The sequence below is a fragment of the Prionailurus bengalensis genome, chromosome B1 (assembly GCF_016509475.1).
Source record: "Prionailurus bengalensis isolate Pbe53 chromosome B1, Fcat_Pben_1.1_paternal_pri, whole genome shotgun sequence".
NCBI lineage: Eukaryota > Metazoa > Chordata > Mammalia > Carnivora > Felidae > Prionailurus > Prionailurus bengalensis.
In genome coordinates, this window is record NC_057344.1 from 60,263,755 (window position 1) to 60,286,872 (window position 23,118).

A 23,118-nucleotide genomic window follows, 5' to 3' on the forward strand; every position below is an offset into this window, starting at 1 on the left:
CTCTAGATTTTCGATTCTCCTTACTCTCCTATGCCCCGCACGCAGTATGGTTTGTCTTTATAGGATTCCATACTCAGGAACATTTGATGATTCTTTCTGCCAGTGGCATCAAATTTAGATATATCAGCCAATATTCAAGTTTTTCCCTTCTAAACACTTACTTTCTATTCCCTTGTAGACTTTGTTCCTACTCAATATAACACCCCTGTTATTTCCCACCACTTTACCAACCTCTGCCCCCGTTCTCCTGATTTCTTCTCCTGCTCCTGTGTCTGCATGAGCTCTCCTCTCCCACATCATCTTTGGGAATCACAGAGTTAGGGTTCTGGAGCAAGGGTGTTATAAAATTTCAGAAATTGAACTTGGGGATCAAATTACCAGGGTGTGAATTCAGGACCTTTCACTTTCTGGTGTTTAACTATAGACAAGTTTCTTCTACTCCCCATGTCCTTATTTCTACATTGTAAAATGGAGTTAATGATCATATTGTCTTAATGACTACAGCTTTATAAGATAGCTTAAAATCCAGATTTGTGATGCCTTCAGTTTTGGTTTTCTTTTTCAGGATTGCTTTGGCTATTCAGGGTCATTTGTGGTTCCATACAAATTTTAGGATTGTTCTAGCTCTGTGAAAAATGCTGGCACTATTTTGATGGAGATTGGATTAAATATGTAGACTGCATAAAAACATTTTAACAATGTTTTTCCAGTCCATAAGCATGGAATGCTTTCCCATTTCTTTATATTCTCTTCAATGTCTTTCATAAGTGTTGCATAGTTCTCAGAGTATAGATCTTTTACCTCTTTGGTTGGGTTTATTCCTAGGTATCTCACTGTTTTTGGTGTAATTGCAAATGGGATAAATTCCTTGATTTATTTTTCTTTTGCTTTGTTATTGGTGTATAGAAATGCAAAATAATTATGTTGGTTTTATATCCTGTGACTTTGCTGAATTCACGTATTAGTTATAGCAATTTTTTGATGGAGACTTTCAGCTTTCTACATAGAGTATCATGTCATTTGCAAATAGTGAAAGTTTGACTTCTTCCCTGCCAGTTTGGATGCCTTTTATTTCTTTTTGTTGTCTGATTGCTGAGGCTAAGACTTCCAGTACTATGTTAAATTGTAATGGTGAGAGTGGACATCCTTGTCTTGTTCCTGACTATAGGAGAAAGGCTCTCAGTTTTTCCCCATTGAGGATATTACGCATGGGTCTTTCATTTATGTCCTTTATGATGTTGATATATGTTACATCTATACCTACTTTGCTAAGTGTATTTATCAAGAATGGATGCTGTAAAAAAAGAAAAAAAAGAATGGATGCAGTATTTTGTCAAATGTTTTTTCTACATCTATTGAAAGGATCATATGGTTCTTATCCTTTCTTTTATTAATGTGGTGTATCATATTGATTGATTTGCAAATATTGAACCACCCCTGCAGCCCAGAAATAAATCCCACTTGACCGTGGTGAATAATTCTTTTTGTGAGCTGTTGGATTTAATTTGCTAGCATCTTGCTGAGAATTTCTGCATCCATTTTCACCAGGGATATTGGCTTATAATTCTCCTTTTCAGTGGGATTTTTGTCTGGTTTTTGGAATCGAGTTAATACTGGCCTCATAGAATGAGTGTGGAAGTTTTCCTTCCATTTCAATTTTTTGGAACAGTTTGAGAAAAATAGGTATTAACTCTGCTTTAAATGTCTGCTGGTAGAATTCCCCAGGGAAGCCATCTGGCCCTAGACTTTTGTTTGGATTTTTTGATTGCTATTTCAATTTCTTTGCTGTTATGGGTCTGTTCTATTTCTTTCTGTTTCAGATTTTGTAGTTTGTATGTTTCTAGGAATTTACCCATTTCTTCTAGATTGCCCAGTTTGTTGGCATATAATTTTTTCATAGTATTCTCTTATCATTGTTTGTATTTCTGTGGTGTTGATTGTGATCTCTCACCTTTCATTTATGATTTTATTTATTTGGGTCCTTTCTCTCTTCTTTCTGATAAGTCTAGCTAGGGGCTTGTCAGTTTTACTAATTCTTTTGAAGAATTAGCTCTTAGTTTCATTGGTCTGTTCTACTGGGTGTTCTTTTTGTTTGTTTCCATATCATTTATTTTTGCTCTAGTCTTTATTATTTCCATTCTTCTGCTAACTTTATGCTTTATTGCTTTATTTGCTGTTCCTTTTCTAGCTCCATTAGATGTAAGTTTAGGTTGTGTGTTTGAGACCTTCTTACTTCTTGTGGTAGACCCATATTGCAGTATACTTCCCTCACAGGAATGCCTTTGCTGTATCCCAAAGTTTTTAGACTGTCATGGTTTTATTTTCATTTGCTTCCATGTACTTTATAATTTCCTCTTTAATTTTCTGGTTAACCCATTCATTGTTTAGTTGGATGTTCTTTAATCTCCATGTATTTGTGGTCTTCCCAAATTTTTTCTTGTGGTTGACTTCCAGTTTCAAAGCGTTGTGGTCTGAAAATATGCATGGTATGATCTCAGTTTTTTTGTACTTGTTGAGGCTGATTTGTGACCTAGTATGTGATCTATTCTGGAGAATGTTCCATGTGCACTCGAAAAGAATTTGTATTCTGTTTTAAGATGGAATGTTCTGAATATATCTGTTAAATCCATCTGGTTCAGTGAATCATCCAAAGCCATTGTTTCCTTGTTGATCTTCTGCCTAGGTAATCTGTCTATTGCTATAACTGGGGTGTTAAAGTTCCCTACTGTTATCATATTATTGTCAATGTGTTTCTTTATGTTTGTGATTAATTGATTGGTATATTTGGGTACTTTCATTTTGAGAGCACAAAATTTACAATTGTTAGATCTTCTTGGTGTATAGACCCCTTAATTATGATATAATGCCCTTCTTCATCTCTTGTTACAGTCTGTTTTAAAATTTAATTTGTCTGATATAAGTATGGCTACTCTAGCTTTATTTTGGCATCCATTAGCCTGATATATGGTTCTCCATACCCTCACTTTCAATCTGCCAATGTCTTTAGTCTAAAATGAGTCTCCTGTAGGCAGCATATAGATGGGTCTTCTTTATTTTTATCCATTCTTATACTATACATCTTTTTATTGGATCATTATTGGTCTTCTTGGGGAAGGCCCTGCTGCTCTAATTCTTAGGCGGATTTGCCTAAATGGAGATGTGCCTGGAGGGTGCGGGGGTGGGGCTTGGTGTAACACCTCCATTCTCTACCCAGTGGCACAGTTTAGCTCACTGAAATCAATCAATGCTGGTGGGCTATTTGTGAAAATGGCTTTGCCCCATTCTCTAGTCTCTGGAGTGGGAAGTTCACACCCTCCCAGACACAGAAATAATCATTCCTCCTGTATCTCCAGCTTCTGTCAGATCCCTACCTTCACCCTGTCTGTGTCTGAGCTGTCCACCTGTCAGGTGGTATAGCTCTCCTCTGTTTTGTCTCAGCTGTGGCTGTGTTTCAAAATCATACACTTCAGAGACTTCTGGGGCTCAACCTACGCTTATACTGTAGGAGAGGGTCGCACTGTGCTATGGCCAGGCCTGGCTTACCCCATAAAACAGTCGCATAACCACACAGCAGCAGCTGCTTGAAGTTTATGGTAAATCACAACACACAGCTGATGCCAGGGTTTGCTGTCCTCAGCCAGAGTCTTTGTTCCTATACAGGCCATGGGGCAGCTCAGTGGCGCCCACCAGATCTTTTGCCCATGGAGAGGCTGTATCACCTCTACCAAATGCACTCCGTATAAGGAAATCACTTCTCCCTTCTCCCTGGGCTCCCCCCTGCTTCCTCGCTGGAGCACCAGCAGGTGCCGACCTCCAGAACTTCAGACTCTCTACTCTGCTGTTTATATAAAAAAAAAAAAAACGGTGGTATTGAAACCCTCTCCTTTTTCCCTGTCAGTGGTTTTGGGGAACAATTTTCTTGTGCACTCCTGTGTGTATGTTTTCACTCCTTTTTTCCCCCACTCTTTCTCTCTGGCTACTTTTCAGGGGTAGTGATTTTCTTTTGTGAACCTGATACTCTCTGCTCCCTGTCTCCTTCTCTTTCTCGTCTGTGAAAAGGGCTCCCTCCTCTGGGGCACGGGGGCTTTTCTCTCCCCCAGTTCACTTCTCCACGTTGCGTACCTGCCATGTCCTCTCCCTCAAATTATGGAGATTGATCTCTAAATCCTCAGATAGATTTCCTAGGTGTTCAGATGATTTGATGTTGATCTAGCTGTGTTTAAGAGATGAGACAAGGCCAGGGTCCTCCTCCTACTCTGCCATCTTTCAGGGAGGTTTTACTTTGTAATTTTGTTTCCAGATGTCTGGACGTGCTGGAAGACGAGGTCAAGACCTGATGGGAGACGTATATTTCTTTGATATTCCATTGCCCAAAATAGGAAAACTCATTAAATCCAATGTTCCTGAACTGAGAGGACAGTTTCCTCTCAGCATAACCCTGGTCCTGCGACTCATGCTGCTGGCTTCCAAGGGAGATGACCCAGAAGATGCTAAGGCAAAGGTACCGTGCTTGACATTTTCTGAGGTATTGTCTTCATTACTAGCTGCGCTGTGATTGGGTTTGCTCTTGATTAGAAGTCTGTAGCAGTAACTCTTCTGTTTCATCAGGTTTTTTTTTATGTTTTTCAATGTCTTAAATAGTATAAGGTTGGGAGTGGAATGGGAGAATAATAATTAGTTTTATTTGTCTCCTCTATCAATTATAGAATTCATGGCTGGATGGACATATGGAATTAAAGATTACCTTTTTCATGTGTGATCAGCATTATCCTACAGGTCTAAGCGTGCAGGCTATAGATTTTAAAAGATGTGGGTTAGATTCTGGTTTTCAAAAGGAACAGGATTCGTTGTTATTTCATAATAAAAGTTTATATTTTTTTGTAAAAAAAGTAGTAACCCAAAGTCATCAAAGAATATTTAGATAATGCAAAAGGTTGAAAAAAGGAAAAGGTTTTATCATCCAAAGACAGTGAGTGATATTAGCATTTTGGTATTTTGGCATAGGTATGCATTTGGTTTCAAATACTGATATATTTAATTGGACTTCAGAATATGGTTATAAACTTTTCCTGAAGTTTATTTGCTCAGGTAAATATTTTAAGTCCAGTCCCACAATGAGAGGTTTAAAATTCATAATTAAACCAATTTGATTTTCATCCTTATGAAGATGCATTGTTAAAGACACCCATTCTTCCCTGTTTTTATATATGCCCAATGAAATCAGTGTTTGTCAATGTGTTTGTCAATGTGAGGGTTCTTTTAGGACTTCTGTGATGAGTTGGCTCTTGTGTTGTTGATGGTCTTACAAAGCAGGCACATATCATTTTAGACCAAAACTTCCCCATTTCTGCATTCTTAATTGTTACTTCTGTGTAGGAAAGAAAAACACATTTTTAGTAAGCTTTTAAAAATATTTTTTAGAAAGTTTATTGAATTGGTTTATTTTCTTTGCCTTGGCATATTTGAGAAGATCTATCTAATCTTTATACATAAAAGGCTCAAATGTGGACATAAAATTCTTAGAATATTCTCTTTACTCATCACATCAAACTAAGATAGCTTCTTTTCTTCTGGCATTTACTGTTACAGAGGAGTAGATTTTTTTAGTCTCCCCTAGTGGAGCCATGCTAATTCCTGTTTTCTTGTAGTTAGTTTGATTTTTTTCTGTCTATGTAATTATATGAATATTAAAAAAAATCCTTAGGTTTCAAATTCTTTTCCTCAGGATTTTCTGTTCTGTGAATCAGTTTTTAAATTGATGTTTTTGTTACTAAATGTTAAGAGCTTTGAAACTTTATGTTCAGATTTAAAAAACAATTTTAATGTTTATCTATTTATTTTGAGAAAGAAGGATAGAGAGCGAACAGGGGACGGGCAGAGAGAGAGAGAGGGAGACAGAATCCCAAGCAGGCTCTGCATTGTCAGCATGGAGCCTAATGAGAGGCACAAACTCACGAACCCCAAAATCATGACCTGAGCCGAAAACAAGAGTCAGACGCTTAATTGACTGAGCAACCCAGGCTCCCCTTCATGTTCAGATTTTTAAAATTGTGGTAAAATACAAATAACATAAAATGTATCATCTTACCCATTTTTAAGTGTGCAATTCAGTATTGCTAAATGTATTTGCATTGTGCAATGTTCAAGTAGTTTTGGAATGCAAAAGAGGTTTCTTAAATTAGATCTTTGATATTTGCTTCTGTTTTAATTTTTCAACTTTTTCAGGAAAAGGTTTAATTTTTATTTATTTATTTTTATTTATTTATTTTTTGCATTTATTTATTTTTTTAATTTTTTTTCAACGTTTTTTATTTATTTTTGGGACAGAGAGAGACAGAGCATGAACGGGGGAGGGGCAGAGAGAGAGGGAGACACAGAATCGGAAACAGGCTCCAGGCTCCGAGCCATCAGCCCAGAGCCCGACGCGGGGCTCGAACTCACGGACCGCGAGATCGTGACCTGGCTGAAGTCGGACGCTTAACCGACTGCGCCACCCAGGCGCCCCAAAGGTTTAATTTTTAAATCAAAAATCCTTTTTTGGTTCTCTAATGCTATGTTTTTCTTCATTATGATAAATCATGTGAAATTTATCTTTCACATTGATAATGCTGCTCTCCAGAGTTTCAGTTCTGCTCTTTAGTAATACATATGTGGATATTAAGTCTGCTGTGGAATTTTAGTTCTCCTGAAATTCTTCACTATTTCTTATGTGAACTCTTTCACATCTTAATAAAATATTATTTTTTTAAACGTCAGTTTATAATTGTCCACTTACCTTATGCTGTTGTGCCTTGTCTTGTAGAGGTCTTGTCTTAGGACATCCGAGGATGCCAAATAATTTTTCAAAAAATTTTGTTGCTGCATGAAGAAAACAATTTTTATAGGTTGACCTTTTTTTTCTTTATGGTACCTTTTTGTTGTTGTTTGGTTTTGTTTAAGAGTAACAACCAGTGTTTTCCTGATGGTTCTACAGAACCTGGTCCCTGATTTTCTTGTTGACCTCACCCTTCTCTTCCCCCCCCCCCCCCCCACGAGCCCACTACTGCTCCATAGATACTTCAGGCACATTACAGTCTGAGGACCATGACTTTGCGTGCATAGTCTCCCTGCTTTACTTTATTCAAGTTTTTGTTCTAACATTACTCTCAGTGAAGACTACTGTTACCACGCCTTCTAAATTGTAAATGTTATCTCCTGTCTGCTCCACTGTGATCCTTATTCATTTATATATAGCATATATCTCTTTTTATATAGCATCAAATCTCTCTCTTTCTCTCTCTCTCTCTCTCTCTCTCTCTCTCTCTCATGTTTTTATTTGTTTTCTCTATATTTCTCATTGAAATTTTCTCATTTACCCTGTGGCTAAAGACGTTTGTCCTAATTTCTGTGCAGACATTTATTTATTTATTTATTTATTTTATTTTTTAATGCTTATTTATTTTTGAGAGACAGAACATAAATGCTTATTTATTTTTGAGAGCAGGGGAGGGGTAGAGACAGAGGGAGACACAGAATCCGAAGCAGACTCCAGGCTCTGAGCTGTCAGCACAGAGCCCGATGTGGGGCTTGAACCCACGAGCTGTGACATCATGACCTGAGCCAAAGTCAGAGGCTTAACTGCCTGAGCCACCCAGGCACCCCGGCTTGTGCACACATTTAATAAGTATTGTTAGCATGACAATAATTTTAGAAAGATGATCAATTTTCTTATAAAGAGTTGATCTATTGTGGGTTTTGGTCACTTTTGAATGCAGGTATGTTTGTTTCAATCTTATGGAAAGAGCCTAAATGTCCATCAACTGATGAATGGATGAAGGAAATTGTGGTTTATACGTACAATGGAATACTACTTGGCAATGAGAAGGAATGAAATAGAGCCTTTTGTAGCAACATGGTTGGAACTGGAGAGTGTTATGCTAAGTGAAATAAGTCGTACAGAGAAAGACAGATACCATATGTTTTCACTCTTATGTGGATCCTGAGAAACTTAACAGAAGACCATGGGGGAGGGGAAGGGAAAAAAAAGTTAGGGAGGGAGGCAAACCATAAGAGACTCTTAAAAACTGAGAATAAACTGAGGGTTGATGGGGGGGGGGTGGGAAGGAGGGGAAAGTGGGTGATGGGCATTGAGGAGGGCACCTGTTGGGATGAGCACTGGGTGTTGTATGGAAACCAATTTGACAATAAATTTCAGGAAAAGAAAAAAGAAATAAATCTTATGGATTGCCAAGGAATAAAATACATGATTTTACTCTGGCTTCTCTCTCACCACCTAATTGCTATTCAAATACCTGTTTATTATTTATTTATTTATTTAGAGTGTTGGCAGGGGAGGGACAGAAGAAGAGGGAGAAGAGAATCTTAAGCAGGCTCCATGCCCAGCACAGAGCCCAATGTGGGGCTCGATCTCACCACTGTGAGATCATGACCTGAACCGAAATCAAAAGTTGGCTGCTTCACCAACTCAGCCACCCACGCACCCCCAAATACCCTTTTAAATCTGAAGCTAGATGAATGGCTTTTGGCCCAAATGTCAGTATTTAGTACATTTATAACTTATGTATCTTTTCTGGACTGAAAGCTTATTGATCTATTCCTGCCAGTCTCGCTGCCACATTGATCACGTGGATGTCATTCACCACTACAAACTACATTATGCATTGCTGTCAGAGTCCTTACTGTCCTAGTCAGACTTTAGTTATGTGTCTACATCTCTAAGATTACAGTGAACCACCATGAATTGTTCACCCTCTTAGTCGTCTGCTGTTTTCTTGCTATTGCCATCTAATTCTAAATGTAGAGCAACAGAGAGAAGAGGTAGCAGGAAGGGCATTTTTGGCACCCTGAGAAAGAATCATCCTAGAGTCAAGGTGATGTCCACTATACCTCCCTTCCTTTCTCCCTTCTTTCTCTGCTCTCTACGTTCCTCCCCCCGCTTCTTTTCACAGAATCCACTGGCCTTAAAATGATTGCAGATTCTTCCTAGGTTCTATAAGCTTAATGGTGGCCAGGCTTAAATTTTGGTGATGTTGGGAAGTTTTCCTTTTGTTGGAACCTCATAGACATTTTAGTGGGCGCATAAAAGATATCTGAACTGCTACCTCAATGCTGTTTTATATTGGAAACCAAGCAATCTTTTTACTACTTCGGTTCTAATCAAGATAGTTCCATTATTTTTGCAACAGTACTGCAGGACGTGCCACAGCATATCTTGTTTTCTCGCAGAACAAACCAAGAGCTGTAAACTCTTAAACTGGATTCACATTTATTGTCAGATTATTTGGCAATACATTTCATTTCTGATGATTCTGTTTGATGCATTCTGGTTGTTAAAAGAAGGATGTACCATGCCAGAAGATGGCAAAGCAAACAATATGAAATGTGACTGAGTCTTGGGTAATACCTATCTTGTTGTTTTGTATTCTTTTGTGTGATGGTCAGTCAGGTGCAGCCACAAGAGGAGTCAGAGGTGGAGCTCAGGAAAATAAAGTACTGTAAGTGTTAACGACAGGAACCACGGCACTCTATGCAGAGCTCTGTACAAAAGACAGCAGGCTGGTCAGGAGGCAGAGGATAAGAGCAGCGGGAAGGTTTGGGTGCCTGCTTTTATTAGAGTTTCTATAGGAAAAGCAAGACAGGGCAGGATAAGCAGTTTAGCATTGGCTGGTTTGAATAATTCTAGTGAGCTTTGTGTGGGCGGTACAGGTGGCCTCTTGTGGCCTGGTACCTGGCCCTGGGATGATTTAGGATACAAGAAATTTTGACTCTGTGGATGCGAGTCACTGAAGGAAGTAGTTAAGGGTATATGCTCGGGATTGGTTGGTTTGCCTATGATAGGCATGCTTTTAGGCGAATTGTTATTATGTTTAGAAATTAGCCAGCACTGGGAGGAGCAGTTTCTCATCAGCCAGAGAAGTTTTTTTAAGATGTCAAAACATCCTAATATACAGGAAAAAAAAATTGAATTACAGTATACCCATATTATTATTTACAAATGAATTTCATAGAACTAACATGGTGTAAATTATTCTTTCAAGGTGCTGTCAGTGCTAAAGCATTCATTGTTGTCCTTCAAACAACCCAGAGTCACGGAGATGTTAAAACTTTACTTCTTGTTTTCTTTGCAGTTTCTTATGAAACAGGTATGGCTGTCCTTTGTTTTTGTTTTTGTTTTTTTGTTTTTGTTTTTGTTTGTTTTATTTTTTTGAAAAGGAATGGAACTATCTTTACTTTTTATCATGCCAAATTAGTTATAGTCTTTAGAAGGTCCTATCCATTGACCGATATTTCTTACACTTGATATAATTACCAAAACTTGGCGAGGTAATGATTACCAATCTCTCTTACATTGGCATTAAGTACTATTTTAAACTGACAATCAGTTCGTTATTAATTCACGTCTGTGGTGAGTTGGCTCAAACTAATAAATTATTTTTGTTCTTTAGGGCTATTTAGATCAAGAAGGTAAACTGATGGGGTTTGCTGGACTTGTATCACATTTGCATTATCATGAGCCTTCTAATCTTGTGTTTGTCAGTTTTCTTGTAAAAGGCCTTTTCCGTAATCTTTGTCAGCCAACTAAGAAAGGTAAGCTTGATGTTTTGGGTATATAATCTAAAAATAGTAACAGAGACTATATGAAGCCAACACTTGAGGAGTATTTTTTTCTACAAATATTTAGATAATTTAGAGATGCCAAACTAGATAAAATGAAGTTTTATATACCTACTAGTTGTATGGAAGACAGCCATATTTTGTGACACCTATTTTAAAATGTCAATTTCTTATGAACTTTAATGATTTCTGGACTCCAGGATTCAGAACTTATTAAATAATGTATGGTCTTTTAATAAATATTTTTTCTAATTAAATGTTACACATGCTCATCATAGAAAAAGGATATAGGAAAGCATTATGTTAAATAGGAAATTCACCATCAGTGTTTGTGTATATTTTCTTCCAATCGTATTTTCTTAGACTGTAACTATATAGTATATTTAAATAACTGATATTACTTTAATTGCATAATCTAGAATCTTGCTTTCCCCAAAATATATTTTTGCCAATATCATGTAAATTTTTTGTGAATTCCATTTTAATGTCCACCTAATACTCCACTTAACACATTTTTTATTAAAACCTTTTTGATTTTAATAATTAAACCATGGACCTTTAAACAGTGTCCCTAAGAGAAATATTTTCCTTTTTGTGCTTACATTTGTTATAGTTCCTAATGCCTGGCAAATGCAGTGCCTTTCAGAGCGTTTCTTTATCTTCTATCATGAATTGATAACAACAGTTTACTTTGTGCAGGTTTAGTTACTATGCTCTGACCATGGATTGTTCTGTGAAACAAGGATACTCAGGAAGTTCTGTCCCCTCAAAAGCTCTGCAACAGGAGAAATAATTTCCTGCAAGCGGAAATACAGTTGTGTTTATTGCTATGTGTGTGTGGGTGGGGTGGGGTATGAGGGTGTATGCTATTATAAACATGGAGATAGAAAATTTGATAACATTATGAGGCACATAATGTGGCTATCACTATTTTGTAAATGAGGAAACTCAGACACAGAGAAGTTAAATAAATTGCCATGGTCACACAAATTACTAAGTGTCAGAGCCAAGATTGAAATAGGAAGAGTCTGACTCTGGAGCCCAAGTTATTAAATGTAGCACCTTTTGAATCACTACTGTATAGTGCTCATGTGTTGTGAAGAATAGAACGCAAGTCAAGTTGATGGTATCTTAGTATGAGTGGCGAGAAGGTAAGACAGGGAGGTAAAGCTGGGAGGTGATTTGTGGGCTGTACTTTGGAAAGCCTTAAATGCTAGACTAAGGAGACTGGATTTTGTTTATGAGGCATTAGATACAATCAGAGATTTTTTAATAGGTGAGAGACATGATCATAAAATGCTTCAGGAAAACTGATCATAGCCCGAATTTGGGGAGTAGAATCCAGGTAAGGAGATGAGGCAATTTGTGGTTGGAATGGCTAGGGTATGAATTAGAGTGGGAGTAGCAAGAGTGAAAAAGAAGGCACAGATGTAAGCTGTCAGCAGACGGAGTCATTCCTTGGTTGCTATATTTGTCACAAATTTTCAGTTTTCATGAAATGAAATGCAATAGAACATACAATTTAAATGTTAAAAATGGGATTGATACCGGTTTTTACATTTGTAACAAGACACTTTGTTTTATATAGACTCAAAACATTTTTCTCAAGATGTTATGGAAAAGCTAGTGTTAGTATTGGCAAATCTATTTGGAAGAAGACTGCTTCCAGCTAAGTTCCAAGATACCACTCTCAAGTTTTATCAATCAAAGGTAAAATGTATGCTTCTGATAACATTAAATAATTAGTATAATTAAATAGAGCCTATCATAAGTGATTCAGCAGCAGTAGGATTTTTATCAACATAGGTTTCATTTGTTTTGTGGAATAATAATTTTTCTTTCTGTAATGACTGTTACATTTAACCTCAAATTCATAAGCTTCTCCCTTGTAAACCTATCAAAAGATCACTTGCCTTAGGAAAAATAAGATCAAGAAATTTGTTCATGTTTTCCATTTGCTTGTACGATTGTATCAAATTACAGCATTCAGCAGCTAAAGAAACCATGTAGATAATTATACATTGAAGGAACTTTAATGAACTTAAAGAAAAGTCCCTATCATTGAATCTGCAGTTCTCATAGGGCCTTTTTATGTTGAGATAGGGCTATGGTAGGAAGTATATGTTGTGAACTCTAATGTCCTCATTGAAAAAAATATTAGAATAGTCATTGAAGAAATCATTCCTTGACTCATACAGAATAGAAACAAAAAACTGTTTGCCGATTTTATTTGCAAAATATTCTTTGATCATGATTTGCTATTTTTAAATCAACATCAAATACTATTACCAATTTACTCCATAAGAATCTGAGAAAGTGGGATAGTCCGGTTGTACTACATAATCTTAGTAAAAGGTGACAAGGAACAAAAAGAGATGAGTTAATCTATATTGTCTAATTCCACAAATACAAATCTTAGGCCTCACACAATGTTATCTTGATCAGTGAACACATCTTTAGTTATTGATCTGTCATCTTCACATTTTTTCATCACATGTATATGCTTGAAGTATTGCTCGCTTTGTTTAAATGATTTATATTAAACTTGGGAAAGTCAATATCTAAATTCTCACAAAGACATCATAAAAATACACAATAAAAGAAGGTTTTGCATGAAGACCTCCTCTCTCTCTCACTGTCACTCTCTCTCGCTTTTCTTAAAGTTTATTGGAAATGTGTGCACTTCCAGGTAGGGTATAGTAAATGGTCATCATTTGTATTGCAACAGAGAGCTGTGGAAACAATGATTGGCTAAAATTATACAACGGCAAGAACTTATTCAAGGTGTGATAGGAATCTCTAACCATGGTTTTTCTCCCAAAGAATTTGTTGATTCTGGACATGGTTTGAAAATGTTCTTAGCATATACAGAGCCTCTTCTGTGAGATTAAAAAAATTATGAAAGCTTTTAGTGATCACATGGGGCTAAATTGACAAAAACTTGAGAGACATAGTATTTCTGTGAGTGTACTGAGGATGTTTATACTGAGTCCCAGATCTGCATGAAATGTTGGGTTACTACACAAAATTTTTGCAGTCTTATGGAATTTATTAAAGAAAATCCACGAAAAGGAAGGTTCTGCATTTATTCATAGGCTTGTATCCCCCTCAAAACATTTTGAAAGCTTTTAGAGCTGAAGGATATAAAGGGTTAGGAAGTTCTGTAGGAAAGAGGTAAATCTTTGGCAGTTTTAGGACTGAGAAAACTAGGCCCACCAGTCTCATACTCAAAGTTCCAAGAGGGTCATGACTCAGGAACAGAGATAAAATGGATATAGACTGAAACTTAATAAAACTGGGAAACAATATTAGCAATACAAACAATACCACTTTAATCTCTACTTGGATCAAAGTGATCACATCTTCACTCATTTAACCAAATACAAAAAGGGGAGAACTCACTCTGGTGGAAGATGACATCAGCCTACCAGGTTCTTTTATAAACAATTTCTGGTGAAAAGAAAGCTACAAAACTAAAAAAGTGAATAAGCAAGAACATATGACCAGATGGCAGGAAGAAAAGCAGGCAATAGTAGTACACACAGAGATGATTCAGATACTGGAGTTAAGAGACAAAGAATATAAGTATGGTTAATATGTTAAAGAAAATAGGAGAAGTGATAGACAAAATTCAGAAAGATGGAGATTTTCAGCACGTAATTAGAATTTTATCTGATAATTTTTTATTGTTTATTTATTTATTTATTTAGAGAGTGCATGAGCTGGGGAGGGGCAGAGAGAGAGGAAGGGAGAGAATCCCAAGCAGGCTTCACGCTCTGTGTAGAGTCTGATGCCGAACTCGATCTCACAGCTGTGAGATAAGGACCCGAGCTGAAGTCAAGAGCTGGATCCTAACCAACTGAGCCACCCAGGCACCCTTTCTCAGATAATTAAATGGAGACTTAAGAATTGAAAATATATCTGATCAGAATATATATATCAGAAGAAAGAATCAATGAGCTGACAGCTCAATAGAAAGTATCCAAATGGTAACAAAGAGAAAAAATTAAAATAAAGGCAGATAGCATAAGAGAATTATGGATCACATTCAAAATGTTTAATGTTAGGTAATGGGAGTCCCCTAAGAGGAGGAGGGAGAAAAATGGCAGAAGAGTATTGAAAACTAATAACTTGGAGTTTTCCAAAGCTGATAAAAGATAGCACTCCATAGTTTCAAAAGCTTATAAGTCAAATTCAAGAAGGGTAAATATAAAGAAATATTAAACAAAAACTACTCAAAGTCAAAAAAAGAGAGAAAATCATAAACTGGCTAGAGCTGAAATAGACATTTCCTTGAAAAAAAGCAATAATAAGATTGAAGGCCGACTTTTTAACCAAAATAATGGAAGCTAGAAGAAGATGGGCAAAAATTTCATCCTACTCTATTTTCATACAGGAATATGTATATATATTTTGCATATATCTTAAATATAATTTAAAATAGGGTAAATATATTGTGATTGAATTAATAACATATCAGGAAGATATGCATATATCTACCTTATTTTTTTAGCTTTATTGTTATTGAAGTATAATTGATATACAAAGAATTGCACATGATTAACGTATACATCTTAATGTGTTTGGACATAGGCATATACCCATGATATCATCACTATAACCAAAGTACTAAATATATTCATCACATCCCCAAACTTCCTAGTGTGTGGGGTGTTTATTGTTTGTTTGTTTGTTTGTTTGTTTGGTAGGAACACTTAACATGATGTTTATCCTCTTGTATTTTAAAGTGCACAGTATTGTATTGTTAACTATAGGTTGTTGTACAGCAGATCTCTAGAATTTACTTATCTTGTATAACAGAAATGTCATATCCAATGAAAAACAATTCCCCATTTCTTTAGGCCCTTGCAATCACCGTTCTGTTCTCTGCTTCTGTGAGTTTGAGTATTTAAGATACAAGTGGAATATAAAAATTTATAAGATATAATTTCCAAATACGTGAAATCATGAAGTATTTGTCCTTCTACAACTGGCTTATTTTACTTGGCATAATATCCTCTAGGTTCATCCATGTTATTGCAAATAGAAAATTTTCCTTCTTTTTTTTTTAATGTTTTTTATTTATTTTGAGAGAGAGAGAGCAGGGGAGGGGCAGAGAGAGGGAGCCCAAGTAGGCTTTGTACTCTCAGCACAGAGCATGACTTGGGGCTCAGTTTCACAAACCATAAGATCATGACCTGAGTCGAAATCAAGGGTTGAATGTTTAACTGACTGAGCCGCCCAGGTGCCCCAGATTTCCTCCCTTTTTAAGATGGAATAATATTCTACTGTAGGTATATTCCATATTATCGTATCCACTCATCGGTTGATGGACATTGGGTTGTTTCCATATCTTGCCTATTGTGAATAATGATGCAGTGAACATGGGGGTACATACATCTCTTCAAGATCTTTATGTCAATTATTTTGGATATATACTTCACAATGGGATTACTGGATCATATGGCTCTATTTTTTTTTTTACACTTTATTTTTTATTTATTTTTTTATTTTTTTAATGCAATTTATTGACAAATTGGTTTCCATACAACACCCAGTGCTCATCCCAAAAGGTCCCCTCCTCAATACCCATCACCCACCCTCTCCTCCCTCCCACCCCCCATCAACCCTCAGTTTGTTCTCAGTTTTCAACAGTCTCTTATGCTTTGGCTCTCTCCCATTCTAACCTCTTTTTTTTTTTTTTTTTCCCTTCCCCTCCCCCATGGGTTCCTGTCAAGTTTCTCAGGATCCACATAAGAGTGAGACCATATGGTATCTGTCTTTCTCTGTATGGCTTATTTCACTTAGCATCACACTCTCCAGTTCCATCCACGTTGCTACAAAAGGCCATATTTCATTTTTTCTCATTGCCATGTAATATTCCATTGTGTATATAAACCACAATTTCTTTATCCATTCATCAGTTGATGGACATTTAGGCTCTTTCCATAATTTGGCTATTGTTGAGAGTGCTGCTATGAACATTGGGGTACAAGTGGCCCTATGCATCAGTGCTCCTGTATCCCTTGGATAAATTCCTAGCAGTGCTATTGCTGGGTCATAGGGTAGGTCTATTTTTAATTTTCTGAGGAACCTCCACACTGCTTTCCAGAGCGGCTGCACCAATTTGCATTCCCATCAACAGTGCAAGAGGGTTCCTGTTTCTCCACATCCTCTCCAGCATCTATAGTCTCCTGATTTGTTCATTTTGGCCACTCTGACTGGCGTGAGGTGATACCTGAGTGTGGTTTTGATTTGTATTTCCCTGATAAGGAGCGACGCTGAACATCTTTTCATGTGCCTGTTGGCCATCTGGATGTCTTCTTTAGAGAAGTGTCTATTCATGTTTTCTGCCCATTTCTTCACTGGGTTATTTGTTTTTCGGGTGTGGAGTTTGGTGAGCTCTTGATAGATTTTGGATACTAGCCCTTTGTCCGATATGTCATTTGCGAATATCTTTTCCCATTCCGTTGGTTGCCTTTTAGTTTTGTTGGTTGTTTCCTTTGCTGTGCAGAAGCTTTTGATCTTCATAAGGTCCCAGTAATTCACTTTTGCTTTTAATTCCCTTGCCTTTGGGGATGTGTCGAGTAAGAGGTTGCTACGGCTGAGGTCAGAGAGGTCTTTTCCTGCTTTCTCCTCTAAGGTTTTGATGGTTTCCTGTCTCACATTTAGGTCCTTTATCCATTTTGAGTTTATTTTTGTGAATGGTGTGAGAAAGTGGTCTAGTTTCAACCTTCTGCATGTTGCTGTCCAGTTCTCCCAGCACCATTTGTTAAAGAGACTGTCTTTTTTCCATTGGATGTTCTTTCCTGCTTTGTCAAAGATGAGTTGGCCATAAGTTTGTGGGTCTAGTTCTGGGGTTTCTATTCTATTCCATTGGTCTATGTGTCTGTTTTGGTGCCAATACCATGCTGTCTTGATGATGACAGCTTTGTAGTAGAGGCTAAAGTCTGGGATTGTGATGCCTCCTGCTTTGGTCTTCTTCTTCAAAATTCCTTTGGCTATTCGGGGCCTTTTGTGGTTCCATATGAATTTTAGGATGGCTTGTTCTAGTTTTGAGAAGAATGCTGGTGCAATTTTGATTGGGATTGCATTGAATGTGTAGATAGCTTTGGGTAGTATTGACATTTTGACAATATTTATTCTTCCAATCCATGAGCAGGGAATGTCTTTCCATTTCTTTAAATCTTCTTCAATTTCCTTCATAAGCTTTCTATAGTTTTCAGCATACAGATCCTTTACATCTTTGGTTAGATTTATCCCTAGGTATTTTATGCTTCTTGGTGCAATTGTGAATGGGATCAGTTTCTTTATTTGTCTTTCTGTTGCTTCATTGTTAGTGTATAAGAATGCAACTGATTTCTGTACATTGATTTTGTATCCTGCAACTTTGCTGAATTCCTGTATCAGTTCTAGCAGACTTTTGGTGGAGTCTGTTGGATTTTCCATGTATAATATTATGTCATCTGCAAAAAGCGAAAGCTTGACTTCATCTTTGCCAATTTTGATGCCTTTGATTTCCTTTTGTTGTCTGATTGCTGATGCTAGAACTTCCAGCACTATGTTAAACAGCAGCGGTGAGAGTCGGCATCCTTGTCGTGTTCCTGATCTCAGGGAAAAAGCTCTCAGTTTTTCCCCATTGAGGATGATGTTAGCTGTGGGCTTTTCATAAATGGCTTTTATGATCTTTAAGTATGTTCCTTCTATCCCGACTTTCGCAAGGGTTTTTATTAAGAAAGGGTGCTGGATTTTGTCGAAGGCCTTTTCTGCATCGATTAACAGGATCATATGGTTCTTCTCTTTTTTTTGTTAATGTGATGTATCACGTTGATTGATTTGCGAATGTTGAACCATCCCTGCATCCCAGGAATGAATCCCACTTGATCATGGTGAATAATTCTTTTTATATGCCGTTGAATTCGATTTGCTAGTATCTTATTGAGAATTTTTGCATCCATATTCATCAGGGATATTGGCCTGTAGTTCTCTTTTTTTACTGGGTCTCTGTCTGGTTTAGGAATCAAAGTAATACTGGCTTCATAGAATGAGTCTGGAAGTTTTCCTTCCCTTTCTATTTCTTGGAATAGCTTGAGAAGGATAGGTATTATCTCTGCTTGAAACGTCTGGTAGAACTCCCCTGGGAAGCCATCTGGTCCTGGACTCTTATTTGTTGGGAGATTTTTGATAACCGATTCAATTTCTTCGCTGGTTATGGGTCTGTTCAAGCTTTCTATTTCCTCCTGATTGAGTTTTGGAAGAGTGTGGGTGTTCAGGAATTTGTCCATTTCTTCCAGGTTGTCCAATTTGTTGGCATATAAGTTTTCATAGTATTCCCTGATAATTGTTTGTATCTCTGAGGGATTGGTTGTAATAATTCCATTTTCATTCATGATTTTATCTATTTGGGTCATCTCCCTTTTCTTTTTGAGAAGCCTGGCTAGAGGTTTGTCAATTTTGTTTATTTTTTCAAAAAACCAACTCTTGGTTTCGTTGATCTGCTCTACCGTTTTTTTAGATTCTATATTGTTTATTTCTGCTCTGATCTTTATTATTTCTCTTCTTCTGCTGGGTTTAGGGTGTCTTTGCTGTTCTGCTTCTAGTTCCTTTAGGTGTGCTGTTAGATTTTGTATTTGGGATTTTTCTTGTTTCTTGAGATAGGCCTGGATGGCAATGTATTTTCCTCTCAGGACTGCCTTTGCTGCGTCCCAAAGCATTTGGATTGTTGTATTTTCATTTTTGTTTGTTTCCATATATTTTTTAATTTCTTCTCTAATTGCCTGGTTGACCCACTCATTCGTTAGTAGGGTGTTCTTTAACCTCCATGCTTTTGGAGGTTTTCCAGACTTTTTTCTGTGGTTGATTTCAAGCTTCATAGCATTGTGGTCTGAAAGTAAGCATGGTATAATTTCAATTCTTGTAAACTTATGAAGGGCTGTTTTGTGACCCAGTATATGATCTATCTTGGAGAATGTTCCATGTGCACTCGAGAAGAAAGTATATTCTGTTGCTTTGGGATGCAGAGTTCTAAATATATCTGTCAAGTCCATCTGATCCAATGTCTCATTCAGGGCCCTTGTTTCTTTATTGACCGTGTGTCTAGATGATCTATCCATTTCTGTAAGTGGAGTGTTAAAGTCCCCTGCAATTACCACATTCTTATCAATAAGGTTGCTTATGTTGATGAGTAATTGTTTTATATATTTGGGGGCTCTGGTATTCGGCGCATAGACATTTATAATTGTTAGCTCTTCCTGATGGATAGACCCTGTAACTATTATATAATGTCCTTCTTCATCTCTTGTTACAGCCTTTAATTTAAAGTCTAGTTTGTCTGATATAAGTATGGCTACTCCAGCTTTCTTTTGGCTTCCAGTCGCATGATAAATAGTTCTCCATCCCCTCACTCTCAATCTAAAGGTGTCCTCAGGTCTAAAATGAGTCTCTTGTAGACAGCAAATAGATGGGTCTTGTTTTTTTATCCATTCTGATACCCTATGTCTTTTGGTTGGTGCATTTAATCCATTTACATTCAGTGTTATTATAGAAAGATACGGGTTTAGAGTCATTGTGATGTCTGTATGTTTTATGCTTGTAGTGATGTCTCTGGGACTTTATCTCACAGGGTCCCCCTTAGGATCTCTTGTAGGGCTGGTTTAGTGGTGACAAATTCCTTCAGTTTTTGTTTGTTTGGGAAGACCTTTATCTCTCCTTCTCTTCTAAATGACAGACTTGCTGGATAAAGGATTCTTGGCTGCATATTTTTTCTGTCTAGCACCCTGAAAATCTCGTGCCAATTCTTTCTGGCCTGCCAAGTTTCAAAAGAGAGATCAGTCACGAGTCTTATAGGTCTCCCTTTATATGTGAGGGCACGTTTACCCCTTGCTGCTTTCAGAATTTTCTCTTTATCCTTGTATTTTGCCAGTTTCACTATGATATGTCGTGCAGAAGATCGATTCAAGTTACGTCTGAAGGGAGTTCTCTGTGCCTCTTGGATTTCAATGCCTTTTTCCTTCCCCAGTTCAGGGAAGTTCTCAGCTATGATTTCTTCAAGTACCCCTTCAGCACCTTTCCCTCTCTCTTCCTCCTCTGGGATACCAATTATGCGTATATTATTTCTTTTTAGTGTATCACTTAATTCTCTAATTTTCCCCTCATACTCCTGGATTTTTTTGTCTCTCTTTTTCTCAGCTTCCTCTTTTTCCATAACTTTATCTTCTAGTTCACCTATTCTCTCCTCTGCCTCTTCAAGCCGAGCTGTGGTGGTTTCCATTTTGTTATGCATTTCGTTTAAAGCGTTTTTCAGCTCCTCCTGACTGTTCCTTAGTCCCTTGATCTCTGTAGCAAGAGATTCTCTGCTGTCCTGTATACTGTTTTCAAACCCAGCGATTAATTTTATGACTATTATTCTAAATTCACTTTCTGTTATATTATTTAAATCCTTTTTGATCAGTTCATTGGCTGTTGTTATTTCCTGGAGATTCTTCTGAGGGGAATTCTTCCGTTTGGTCATTTTGGATAGTCCCTGGCGTGGTGAGGACCTGCAGGGCACTTCCCCTGTGCTGTGGTGTATACCTGGAGTTGGTGGGCGGGGCCGCAGTCAGACCTGATATCTGCCCCCAGCCCACCGCTGGGGCCACAGTCAGACTGGTGTGTGCCTTCTCTTCCCCTCTCCTAGGGGCGGGATTCACTGTGGGGTGGTGTGGCTCGTCTGGGCTACTTGCACCCTGCCAGGCTTGTGATGCTGGGGATCTGGCGTATTAGCTGGGGTGGGTAGGCAAGGTGCACGGGGGCAGGAGAGGCAGGCTTAGATCGCTTCTCCTTAGGTGATCCACTTCAGGAGGGGCCCTGTGGCAGCGGGAGGGAGTCAGATCCGCTGCCGGAGGTTTGGCTCCGCAGAAGCGCAGAGTTGGGTGTTTGCGCAGAGCGAGCAAGTTCCCTAGCAGGAACTGGTTCTCTTTGGGATTTTGGTTGGGTGATGGGCGGGGGAGATGGCGCTGGCGAGCGCCTTTGTTCCCCACCAAACTGAGCTCTGTCGTCAGGGGACTTAGCAGCTCTCCCTCCCTTTGTCCTCCAGCCTTCCCGCTTTCAGAGCAGAGTTGTTAACTTATGACCTCCCAGACGCTAAGTCGTGCTTGTTGTGGGAACACAGTCCGTCAGGCCCCTCCGCTTTCGCCAGCCAGACTCGGGGGCTCTGCTTGGCCGGCGAGCCGCCCCTCCGCCCCGGCTCCCTCCCTCCAGGCCGTGGAGCGCGCACCGCCTCTCCGCCCTTCCTACCCTCTTCCGTGGGCCTCTCGTCTGCGTTTGGCTCGGGCGACTCCGTTCTGCTAATCCTCTGGTGGTTTTCTGGGTTATTTAGGCAGGTGTAGATGGAATCTAAGTGATCAGCAGGACGTGCGGTGAGCCCAGCGTCCTCCTAAGCCCATATGGTTCTATTTTTAATTTTTGAAGAAACCTTCAATTTTTTTCTATAGTGGCTGTACCACTTTACATTTCCACCAAGAGTGTATAGGAATTCTAATTTTTCTATATTCCCCTCAAGACTTATCTTTTGATTTTTTGATAATACCCATCATTAAAAGTTGAGTGACTTAATATATATGGTGGCCATTTGCATGTTTTCTTTGGGGAAGTGTCTGTTCATGTCCTTTACCCCCCCCCCCCTTTTTTTTTGCTCTTAAGTTATAGAATATTCTTATATATTTTGGATATTATCCCCTTATCGGATAGATAGCTTAGAAATATTTTCTCTCATTCTGGAAATTCCTTTTTGCTTTATTATTATTATTATTATTATTATTATTTGCTGTACAGAAGCTTTTTAGTTTGATATAATCCTACTTGTTTATTCTCATTTTTGTTGCCTATGCTTTTTGTGTTATAAAAAACAAAAAAAACAAACAAAAAATTCCAAGACCCATGTCCTTATATTTTCTTCTATGAATTTTATAGTTTCAGGTCTTCTTTAAGCCTTTAATCCATTTGAGTTTATTTTTATGTACAGTGTATGGTAAGGGTCAGTGTCATTCTTTTATATGTGTATATCAAATTTTGCCTGAAGAAACTATCCTTCCCCACTGTGTGTTCTTGGCACCCTTGTCAAAGAGCTGTTGACCATATACATGGATTTACTTCTGGACTCTATTCTGTTCCATTAGTCTATATGTCTTTCATTATGCTGGTACCATACTGTTTTGATACTGTGGCTTTGATATATATTCTTAAATTAGGAATGGTGATGCCTCTGGTTTTGTTTTATTTTCCCCTCAAGGTCATTTTGACTATTCAGGGTGTTTTGTGATTCTGTATGAATTTTGGGATTATTTTTCTATTTCTGTAAAAAATGCCATGGGATTTTGGTAAGAATTATAATGAATCTGTAGGTCACTTTGGATAGTTTTGTCATCTTAATAGTAATTATTCTTTCAATTTATGAACATGGCATGCCTTTCCATTATTTGTGTCCCCTATAATTTCTTGCAGTGTTTTATAGCTTTTAGTGTAGAG

General features: G+C 37.8%; 1 protein-coding gene across 2 annotated transcripts in view; it reads left to right on the plus strand.

Annotated features, from left to right (window-relative positions):
* Nucleotides 1-23,118, plus strand: part of DDX60 (DExD/H-box helicase 60) — a 113,531-nt gene that overhangs the window by 69,997 nt on the left and 20,416 nt on the right. For both annotated transcript variants that reach the window (XM_043565932.1, XM_043565940.1), the window contains exons 30-33: nt 4,301-4,501; nt 10,038-10,142; nt 10,446-10,587; nt 12,203-12,324. In XM_043565932.1, coding sequence (XP_043421867.1) covers nt 4,301-4,501; nt 10,038-10,142; nt 10,446-10,587; nt 12,203-12,324 — 570 coding nt within the window. The remainder of the gene's footprint in view (nt 1-4,300; nt 4,502-10,037; nt 10,143-10,445; nt 10,588-12,202; nt 12,325-23,118) is intronic.